The 12302-nt window shown below is 32.7% G+C and overlaps 1 protein-coding gene across 1 annotated transcript in view; it reads left to right on the top strand.

Annotated features, from left to right (window-relative positions):
- LOC132737762 (uncharacterized) overlaps positions 1–9130 on the top strand; it is a 40213-nt gene extending 31083 nt beyond the window's left edge. Inside the window, exons 2-6 of the mRNA XM_060725103.1 lie at positions 2588–3120; positions 3816–3947; positions 4241–4295; positions 4651–6816; positions 8670–9130. Of these exons, the coding sequence (XP_060581086.1) occupies positions 2588–3120; positions 3816–3947; positions 4241–4295; positions 4651–6816; positions 8670–9130 (3347 nt within the window). The remainder of the gene's footprint in view (positions 1–2587; positions 3121–3815; positions 3948–4240; positions 4296–4650; positions 6817–8669) is intronic.
- Positions 9131–12302: the final 3172 nt, after the last annotated feature.

Below are 12302 nucleotides of genomic sequence, written 5' to 3'. Positions count from 1 at the left end.
AAAACAATTATTGACTAGTGTGCCCTTGAATATGATGGTGATATTCACCGGCAGAAAGTCATATTGACCTCGGCTATCGCCTCGGTCAATATGTCATCTGCCGGTGAATATCACATCATATTCAATGGCACGCTAGTCAATAATTGTATAATAATACGGTATTTGTAAAATCGATAATGTTGATTAATTAATTAAAGTCTGCAAACTATGAAAATTCTCCTGAAACATATAAAAAAAAGCAGGTGGCCATGTCTAACACTAAGCTGTTGTTACGTAATGGACACTTTACTTATCAGTTCATGTCAAAAAATTGTCAGAAAAAAAAATCATGCAAAGGACATTTATAAGAAAGTAATTATGGATATATCATTGTATTGTCGATATTTGTCACCAGATGTCAATGTACGGTATCATCTGAATCAATGACAGCTCTATTTTAAATCCAGATTTTAGTGAAAGAATTATCGTTTTCTTTAATCATGGTAATATATGTAGAAAGTATTTTTATTATTATTACTATTATTATGAAGAAAAAATGATAACTAAACAAACATTCCCCAACCTGAGATTATATTGCTCTGTTGTCTCTCTAATTCCAAAATGAAGGCAATTGTTCCACCTAACAGTGTTGAGTAATGCTGTTGGTGTCATGGCACCACGTACACCTTTGATATACAATTGATCGACTTCTTTGTCGGAGAGTGACGATGCAATTCGTGGTTTATTGCCTTTTCTCAACCTTTTTAGACATTTTTGTTTGGCCTTTAATGCATCTCTTGTCAAAGAAAATTATGGGCCATTTCCTCTCATTATGAGAAATGGATATTTATTTCTCTGCAGTTTTCGGTCAATACTACTGATAATGTTACGTAAAGAACTCGGTTCATATTCGGTACCATCTGCTTTCTTTATAGACAAAATAAAGTTTGCTAAATATGAATCAAGTTAATTAATAGTAATCTCATTAATCTCTCTTCTTTCACCTTTTGTTTCAAGAAATCTTCAGAACTTATTTATGTCAGTTAAAGTTTTCGCATGGTATTTTTGTTATCTTACTCTTCAATTAATTTATTAACATCACCTGAAAATAAATTCAAAAATTCTGATCTTGTTTCAGGAGGTTGTTCAATTGAAGTTGGCAATTCAGGTTTGTTTCCAGCAACAGAGATGGACAACAAAGGGGCACTCTCAGAAAGGCTGGTTTTAACAAGGCTAGGTGGTGTTGGTTCCGTTTCATCATCAAAATAAGCGATTTCTAGACTGTATCTGTTCAGGAATTCATCTGGATCAATTTCTCCAACATGTTGTGGTTTAAGCTGATCCCAAATTAAGTCAAATGTGGTCTGACTCAAAATAATCAGACATTTTTGAATGACTGAACTGCACAGATCTTGGATTAAGGATACTGTAGCAGAAGACAAGCTGATAAATTCTCTACTTAATATTGTTATTTAATTTATTTTTATTAACGGACATGTTTTTTTTAAATTTGTTAAAAAGTGTTAAACAATTCAACAAAATAAAACAGTAACAATTTTTTGTCTGTTTTTAATATGTTTTATTTTCATCGTATCAAAATATGCAGTATTTGTAGTACCCGGTGTAAACAGTAGACCGGAAATGACCCGAAAAGGTAGCTCTGTCAAGGTCAAAATGTGTATTGATGAGGTGTCTGATAAAGCTTGGGGTGACTGATAAAGCTAGATTTATCAGGCATGCACTTTATCAACAGAAATCAATGTAATGACATGATAAAACATGCCCATTCAGAGTTCGTATTATATTACTGAAGGTTTTTTTTTTGTATGATAACGTCAGTAAATACCATTCCTTTGTTATCTGTTTTAAATATTGGGTATGTGCCAGATTTAATTGCGATCTTCTCATTCTACCCTTTCAGTGGCTATTGATTCGTTGCGATCAATGTGTTATGAAAAACTTGATTATATTAATTTAATAAGGACTCTTATTTTATTGTATTTGTTTTAAAGTTTTCATAAAGTTAAATATTCAAATGGAAATGTTGAAATACGGCAATTTATTTTAAACATAGTGTTAACTTAAAATATTATCTACATTTAACACATAGGAAATATTATAAGAGTGAGTAACTCGTAGTTTTTTTTTTTAATTTAAGTTATGCTAAGGATTGGTATCATGAAACATTTTTCCCCCACCTATGGCAATGATTCTTCGTTTAATTTTACATACGATATATATTAAAAATGTATGAGGTTACTTATATATAAGATAATAACGATAATATATTTTGGTGCTATATATATATGTTGTTTTTGAAATATAATATATTATGTACATTTCACTTTTATACAATTAATGAATTAATTAATTATCTCATCCATAAAAAATACTTAGCGTCCAAAACAAGTCGAAAAAATTAATAAAGGTAACATCAATCCATTTATCCCAGTATTTCACCGTTGTGATAGGTAATATAATAATCATTTTAGTTGTTAGATATAGCCCAGTGACTGTTAGACTGGCTTTTAAGTCCTTCATCATGAAGTAGAAACTTTAGAATTGAACTATTATCAGATGTATCACGTTTGTTATACATGATTTTTAGTTAACAAAATAAGGATGGGACAGAAGACAAATATACTGGAAGTATTCAAATCAGGAATTACCGAATTTGTGGAGATAAGTGTTAAACAGCACCATGACAAATTACTGGCACAACTTCCAGATGTCGAACAAAGTGGTTTTACAACATTGGCATCCTGCTTCGAATGTAATAAGTATAACCTTAAACCAAGACATTCTAACAATGTATGTCCATCACCGATCAGTTGCCTCTGTAAATATAAGCAGAGAGATAAAAGAGCTTGTCCTAATTACATATGCGATTTTATATGTGAAGGAATCATTGAGGACCATATGAAATATTCACCAAATTTCAAAACAACAGATATAAGTCAATGGACACAGAACTACTGGGATATAGCAAAATGTTACATGGAACATAGCTCCGACTCAGCCGAGACAACAGATATTTTAGACCTTCTCCATCTTATCACAAATAACAGATTTTTACTTCAAAAAATTCTCCAAAATACAACAGATCTCTCCAGCGAACAACTACAAAAACAATTGGACAAGGTAATATACAACTTCATGTTGCTAATCTTTCCACCGTTTTAAGCATACAAGTGCACATTGCCTACTTTTAACCATATGTTTTTTGAACATTTATAAATAAAACTAAAATATGTATAATATCAAGTGACTTTTGCCAGTTATAGATGAATTTGTCTTTAAGGAAAGTTTTCTTTCAGACTTGGTGACAAATGTAATGAATTCCTTACCGATTTAAATAGTTTCCTTCTCCATCTTTTGCGAGTACCATATTCGTGTAACTAGTGGATCTGTCATGTTTGATCTATATATATTGTAACAAGAAAAGTTTTATAAGTCATAGATGTTAGTGATTTAATCGGATTTTCAAAGGGTCCAATTCTTTAACATAGATTTATAAGCAAATATGTTACCATTGGACATCTAAACATGCTCAGGATTGTGTTTGGTTTTACCGTAAAAAAATGGTGATATACTAGTATGTCAATTTTGCCTAGATTTATTTCAGATCTTGAACTTTAATCATCATCTTACACATGAGCATTAAACTTTTGCAGCTTGCCATGCCATTTATGATTAACATAAATTCTATGCATTTAGATATTAAGTTAACGTGAAAACGCATTACTTGTATTTTATTTTATTGTCAACAAATGTGGTTTGCATTAAAGCATGTATGAAATTCAATTTAAGTAAATGTAGCCTAATCTATATTTCAGATAATCAAAAAAGGTCGACGAATCAAACATCCAGCAACTTCATTTACGCCTGATGATTTAAAACATATGCACTTAATTCTATCACAATTGGGAGGCCAAAATGCATTGCGAGCAAAGGCAAAGTTAGAGGAGGTACGCATTAAATCATTCAATCATTCATTTGTGTAACAAAAATGTAATACTTAGAAGAATCAAAAATTTATAGCAATGAAATATCAGACCATTTGTGAAAATAAGATACCATATCATTCATTTCATTACTTACAATATCTTTCAATCTATAAATTGTAATACAGTTTCAAAGTATATATAAGATTCATTAACCGATTCAGCATTTTTTCACCACTGCTATCTATTGGGACTTCAGTTAAAGGTAAGTGCACTTAATACAGATTTTATTTAATATCTTTTATGTCCTGTTGTAGATATCACCGGAGATCGTCAAATCTAAAGAGTTGGAAAAAAGCTGTAATAAAAAAAGTAAGAATATTTTTGAAAAATGTCGTTTTTAACTCAATGATATTAATTGCAATTCAAACTTTGTCATTTTTATGTTTCTCGAAGAATCAAATATGTTTGCATATACATTAATTCTGTTTTTTTTCTGGTTTTTTTTTTTTTTTTTTTTTTTGGAAATGTTGCTGATGTTTTTTGATGTACAAAATTAATTGAATAATACAATCACTTATCTACAATAAGTCGATATTGATTATTGATTTATGTGCCTTTTCAGTGAACTTTCTTTTTATTTGACAATACAGTTTATAGGTTTATAAGGTATATTGTTGTCACAGTATTTGATATCCTAAACATTTTGTTTGTGACTTTTTTGCAGAACTCCAAGGTTTTACTTATAAATACTTTAAAACTGCAGAAAATGCCTTTGTCTGCTCTGCACAAAAAAGTACCAAGGCAGATAATTTCGATTCGAGATCATTTGACCTGTCGTTTGAACAAACACTTCTTGTCGGAGACTCAGTGAAAAGTTTTGAAGAATGTGAAATTTCTGAAAGCAGCGTGGTCGACTTAATTTACGGCACTAAAAGGTATCGTTCAATTTTTGTTGAAGACACGGAAACAAATCAAAAGACTTCCAATAAATGGAGCAATAAAGAATGGCTGATCTATAATATACTGAATATCTATTTCAAAAGATCTTGTAAAGATGGTGACGTTAGAAGTGGTTCTCCTCCTTTTCCTCAAAAAGAAAAATACACCGGGTTAATATTAGTATCCGAGGCTGTGTCAAAAAGAGAAAATATACCTTTCGAAACATTTAAAACCATTGTTAAAGATATCTTAGAAGAAAGTGAAAGGTGCTTAGTCATTTTGGATTGTAGTTATGAATCTGATTGTAGGAAACACTTTAAAAAGCACACTGTAATCCAGGTGCTTGAATCTATCAAGTTTCGTGACCAAACTTGCGGGAAAAGACCTCTAACTTTATACGTGAAGCCTAATCAAGTGAATAAACTTACTTTAAAACATGAAGGGATAGAAAATGTTCTACAGAAAAGAACTGCACGTATTATTCAAAACATGCTTTGCAAGTCAGTTAAAAAGGTCGGTCAAAAAAGTATTTCGTTGACTTTTGAGCGCATCGCCTTTGAAGATATTTCAACGAAAGTCAAATTGACTTCTGTTTCCGAAATACCATTACTTAAACTGCATGAGTGCGTGTTTACGCCAGAAACCGGCAACAGTGTGCGATCTATTGCAATAACTTCAAACAATACAAATATTTCTCATTATCTAGATCAAATAAAAGAAATCGCCTATCCCTTACTCCGAAATAATACAAATACAGTCAGGTTCACATCATCAGAAATAATAGCTGGGAAAAAGTATTTCTGTATAAGTTTAAGTTCGGCGAAAATGGATAGCTTGGCACGAGATTTCTTCGGAAAACCATTGCAAAATTGTAGCAAGGCAACTATTCACGCATTGCTTACTTTTGAAATGGCAAAAATACTGATGTTATCAGGATGTGATATCAACGATTACAGCCTAGCAAATGAAGACGATAAATCGCTTATTCTTAGCAGCATCAGGTATGGTCTTCTCATGTCAAACTCAAATTATGTAAATGTATACCCGGCTGAATGCCATCTTGAAAAACAATATTCAAATGATGTTGTTTTTGTTTGTTTCATGAAAGACAATTTTGATATTGACAAAGAACGTGCATTTGGGAAATATCGAGGTTTTCGAACTTTTCAAAGAAGTTATAATGACGTTTCATCGGAGACTTTGACTGCAGAATCATCATACGAATCAGATTATTCCATGGACGAAGAGCAGAAAAAATGCATTGAGGAAACTGTAGCTTCTAATGCCGATAAGCTAATGGAAGAACATAGTAATTTAGAAATGATAAGTGTCAGCATGGGAAGAATAAAAGATGACAAACTTTATGTAAATAATAGTCCACATATAGTGTTGTATGTCAGGCTTAAATCCTTCATTCCAAAAGGTGAAACAATTTTCCCAACTAAGTTAAAGCATCCCCATAAATCGATCGAGTTTCCGGTGGATGTAAGAGAGGGATACTTTAAAGCTTTATCAGATACTGTTCCTGCGGCGGGATACCAGTCTCTTCCTACTGTCAAACTCAGTAACTTGGTAATGGGATGTTCTATAGGAATTAAGGGAAACCGAGGTAGCGGTACAGTAGGGCCTTTTGTACAGATTGAATACGGAAACGATGATTCAAAAAACACAGGTACAGGTTTTTTGACAGCTTGTCACGTTTTTGGCGGTCCTTCGAGAGTCCAAGGCATTTTAGGTACTCTAGTAGTTCAACCGTCTGATGGAGATGAGCTCTTTGTCAATGTTTCTGCTCAAAGAAAGGAATGTGACTTAACAGACGACAAAGTATGTGGTAAAGTTGTTGCGTGTGCTTATACGTCTGAGGTTGATGTTGCCCTTGTGAAAATAACTAGACGACACCCACTTAAAGGGGACTTTATATCCTGTGCATACGGAGATTATTTAAATGCAGGTAAGATTTTAAACGACTCAAATTGTTGGTGAATCGACTTTTCATTTAAGTCTTTCAATAGATGTCTGTTTGCTACATTACTTTTTGACTTTGACAGTATCATCTCTCAAAATTTGAAATCAAAAATTAAATGCAAGTATTTCAAACAGACAATAAATAATTAATATCTATATGGCAATAAATATAAATATATTAATTCACTTGTTGAGATGTCTATCGTAAATTTCCACACAGGGGTCAAAGGTCAAATTTTCAATAAATGATTCCTCCTTCTTTGTAGACATCAGACAGATCTTGTTGAATGATCCTAAGGCCTTTAATAACTCTAGCTAGCATTAACGAACTTTAAACTGTGCACAGATTTTATAACAAATAATATTATATCACCATAAAGCTGATCACTTGGGCTTGGTCCCTTGAAATCTGTGATCTGTATAGATGGCCTACTTACAATCGCAACTACTCGGCCCTTGCCGTCAGACTTCGGATTAGGACCTCGAGCACAATAGTATGAATACACAGAACGGATGAGGTATTTCGGTCTAACCTACGCTAAGAAACGAAACATGTAAACAAATAGTAATTTAATGCTGGGAGTTGTTGACAAGTTTATTTCCAATATATGTAGTAAAAGTCCACCTAAAATAAGTGAATTCATAAGTACAAAAGCATACAAAACATTATTTACATATTAATTATTATGGCTGTAGAAACCAAAAGTTCAAAAAACCAACCTGTTGACATTTAGTCGAATTAGTTTAAAATTGAAGATAATAGCCGAGGCAGTTCCGAATGAAGGACCTCGAACACAATATTAATAGTATGAATACACAGAACGGATGCGGTATTTCGGTCTAACCTACGCTTAGAAAATTATCATGTAAACAAATAGTAATTTAATACTGGAATTTGTTGACAAGTTTATTTCAAATATTTGTTATAAAAGTCCATCTAAAATAACTGAAGTCATAGCTACAAAAGATTTCTATATTTTATGAATTCACTTATTTTAGGTGGACTTTTACTACATACAATGTATATTGGAAATAAACTTGTCAACAACTCCAAGCATTAAATTACTATTTGTTTACATGTTTCGTTTCTTAGCGTAGGTTAGACCGAAATACCGCATTCGTTCTGTGTATTCATACTATTGTGTTCGAGGTCCTTATCCGAAGTCTGACGGCAAGGGCTGAGTAGTTGTGATTGCTGTTGTGACACGTGACCGCGTTAAATGAATTATCTTCTCCATTTATATTGGCTACTGCGTTAGTAACGTAGTAGATTATGGAAAAGAAAAACCAGATATATTAACGCTTTTGTCAACATTCTTTCTTGAATCTAGGTGTCAGTAATGATGGATTTATACAATAAACCTAACTAGATTAGTATTTAAAATACTGTTTACTTGAAATTTTATTTCATTTTTTTTTTTTCATTTTACCATCTGGAGGTCAGTGGCTTCCATGTGTTTCTTCTTTCTTTAATGTATTTATACCCCTTGAACAAAAGCCCTCTTTATAAACTTTTTCTCTCAAAAGCCATTTTGCTTACATAAACGAGAAAAGTTCAGTCTGCAATAAACCCCTTCAATTGGGTAGCTGCGGTAAAAAAAACGGACAAAATTGGTAAGTAGTGGTTACTGCAACAGAAATATTATTCAATCACTAAATTACACATTTATTGATCAAGTGCTTCAGAAAATGTGGAAGTTACAAAAAAGGTTTACTATACGAGTTTTATGGCCAACCTTCGTACATATTTATAATGTAAAGAAAACTGTAAGAATCAACTTAATAATACATATTACACCAGTTATAATTATATTTGTTGTACATTCTTTTTATATACAGAATTGAGGAATGAACTAAAATACGAAGATGGTTCTATCTCGGATCCAAATGCCGCCTGTAACAAAAAGATTTTAAAAGTTGGAAAAAGGACGTTACTCACCTCAGGAGAATGTTCAATACAAGCTGATGTGGTTAAAATATATGATATTGATAACTTAATCATCACTGATCCTCATACGGAAATAAGAGAGCAGGTTGTCATGAAGAACATGTTTCATTTCGGCCCCTCTGAGATCCACCCTTGGATCCCAGATGTTTGTGATGCTGGTGACTCTGGCGCAGGGGTGTTTCTTGTAGATGAAAATGAAAAACTTTCGTGCATTGGAATGGCCATAGGAAGGATGGAAAGAAAGTGCGTTGTAACACCAATAAAAACAATACTTGAAAATCTTTCGACTACCCGTCATAAAATCCCTAAATACGAAAATTTAAAAGTAACGATGAAAAAGTTTGATGAATAAAGATTTTTAATCAGGTACAAGCGGATACATCAATTGTTTCAAACAGAGATGGGAAGAATTTACGATTTATATGCATGTCTTGCCTACTTAAGATGTTTTTTTTTTGTAAAATGCATCGTTCAAACTGCATTGGTCGTGTTAATGAACATTGCATATATTGGCATAAAAATTCAATTTAATTAAAGATCAATATGTAACATTTATTGTCTTGATATCTCTTCTTAACAAAGATAATTTCAAATAATACGTACATGTACTCTGCCAACTTTTTCAATTTCTGTTTGTTAGTGATCAAACCTCTGAATACTTTTATAGTAACTTTCTCCTTAAATTTTTTATAAACTTAACAATTTATTTTCTAATAGGTTTTTAAAAGAGGGCCGAGTTGACCTGTGCCGAGTTGACCCTTGCCGAGTTGGTACAGGACCGACTTAACTCTTAAGCATTCAAATGACTAATGATGCAATTTAAGTAATTGGCAAGTAATTGTAGTTTCAATATTTCCTGCCAAAATAAATTCACACGGGAAAAAATCAGAATTCGTAGTAGCTACGCTCTTCGAAATGAAATTTTTTAAAGGGGTTTCGTGTGATTTGATTTTCATTTTTTAAAGGGGTTTCGTGTGATTTGATTCAACACAAATGATAAATGAAGACAATGAAGTAAATTTCATGAATTTAGTCGGCAGTCACCAGCGGCATTGCTACGAGTACAAGTTATTAATTTGCTAATCTACAAAACATTAATAATATTATTGAAAAGAAGAACAAATAAATTACCACGTATACAATTTTCTTTACGAAAATAAATTTTTTCACATCATGAGCTTAAATAATCAGTTTAAAAGTTCAATGTTTGATTCAGGATCAAGATCAGGACTAACTTGCAAATTAAATTTTAAAATTTTCTTATTGGTTCTTTGTTAGAACTAACGCAAAACTGACATAGAAATAACGCAAAATATTAAAACTAGGTTTGCTATGGCTGATTATTTTTTTAAAAGATAATTCTTATTTTATTTTACGGTAGAATTGTGATTCTACTTTGGTGCCTGCTTGTGTCTGAAGAGTTCCTCTAACAATTAAACGTGGGATGTCGCCATACGACATTGATCAATCGTAATTGTTTGACCTGTGTGGAATGTTTTGTTATTCACTGTGGCTGTATTCGGATCACTGGAGACAATAAGTCTACATTTTAAATTGTTAGAACATTTTCGTAGGAATACTATATGATTATATTCATGTATTAAAGAATGTTTTAAAATTTATTTGTTCAGAAATTTTATGTGTATTCATAGTAAAATAACAGCTGGTGCACTGGGTAATATCACTAATTTTGTAAAAACTTTTCAGGTCTTCAAGGAATTTAGACATACGCGTATACATTGTATTTACTAATATAAATACATACGAGTTTACTTGGAACATTCAGCGCCAAACTGACCAAAAATCATTAATTGTCCAACATATTGAACCTTCTTTAATGTGTCCAACTGATAGAAATCAAGGTCGCATGACAAATTGTCAGAAGTGGGCCATGATGGCAAAATATCGCTTATCTAGTTATATGGGTTCTAAATGACATGGAACAGTCAATATGGTAAACCATTAAGTCTTCAACTTATACTGACATCACAAAGTTCATTTTTCCATCTGAAAAAGTGCACATGTAAAGAAGTTACTGTGGCTAACGAAATTAAATAGTGCCATGGAAGTCACCAGTTTACTAAACCAATGGTTTCTCTGGAAATCAGTGGTTTCTATGAGAGTCAATGGTAATATTGAAAGTCTATGTTTGCTATGGAAGTCACTGGTTGCTATGTAAAAAGTTAATGCTTGCTATGGAAGTCACTGGTTTCTATGGAAATGCACTTTTTCCCATGGAAAGGTATTGGTTGCTATGGAAAGTCTAAAATTGCTTTGAAATGCAATGGTTGCTATGGATTGTCAGTGGTTGCTATGGAAGACTAGGGTTGCTATGGTATATCAGTAGTTGCTTTAAAAGTCACTAGTTGCTATGGAAAGGCAATGGTTGCTCTGAGTGTCAATGGTTGCTAAACACAATCAATAGTTACAGTTGAAAGTCACTGGTTGCTACTAAAATCACTTGGTGCTATGGAAGTCAGTGGTTGATATGGAACATCAATGGTTACTATTGAAAACAAGACAAGACATTGGAACATAAGCAAGCATGCACCAAGGCAAGGGCATAAAATCTAGTTCCTACGGAAAGTCAATGGTTGCAAAAAAAGTCACTGGTTGCTAAGGAATTTACTGGTCACTACGGTAAGTCATTGGTTGCCATGGAGGTTACTTGTTGCTTTGGAAAGTCAGTGGTTGCTAGGGAAATTCACTGGTTGCTATGGAAAGTCAATAGCTGTTATGTTATGGAAATCACAGGTTGCTATGGGAAGTCAACTGTTGCTAAAATAAGTCATTTGTTGCTGTGTAAGTCACTGGTTACCATTCCTCCTGGGTGGAGTCGATTTATCTTGGTAGTCATAATCAATATCTCTAAGCTCTAGCTCTTGTTAACTTTTACTGTATACATATAACAAAAATCTATGGGCCAAATTAGGGCTATAAATTGAATAAGCCTGGTACAGATCCCCTAGACAATGTGTTATGCCAAATATCTAAGCTTTAGCCTTTGGTAGTATTAAACAAAGATTTTTTTTAAGTTTTCACTGCATAAATACAGGTAAAATCCATGACTCAAACACAGAGCCAATGGCTTTAATTTAAACTTGGTAGAGATCTACAAGGCAATATTTTATGCGAAGCAAATCTGATTTAGCCTTAAGGTTTCAGAGAAGATATTTTCAGTTTATACTAACTACATACATGTATAAGGATAATCTATGACCCATGGCATGGGACAATTTTCACCAAAGGGATATTATTTGAACAACCTTTCTAGAGGTCAACTTAACGATGGTTCCTGCTGAATATCTAAGAACTAGACCTTGCAGATTTCAAGTTGACTTTGAAGAATTCTATGTATAAGAAAAGCCATAACCTCTGGGTGGGGCCAATTTTCACCCCAACAATTTGAACAATTATTGTAGGTGATGATGCAAGCCAAATATCTAAGCTATAGCCCATTCACTTTCAGAGATGTTTAAAGACTTCATTTTGAAAATCTATTTAGCACCTCTGACCCAGATGTT

This window comes from Ruditapes philippinarum, unplaced genomic scaffold (genome assembly GCF_026571515.1).
Source record: "Ruditapes philippinarum isolate M1 unplaced genomic scaffold, ASM2657151v2 ctg24_1_1_1_1, whole genome shotgun sequence".
In the NCBI taxonomy this organism is placed as follows: Eukaryota; Metazoa; Mollusca; class Bivalvia; order Venerida; family Veneridae; genus Ruditapes; species Ruditapes philippinarum.
This window is presented reverse-complemented; position numbering and strand designations above follow the sequence as displayed.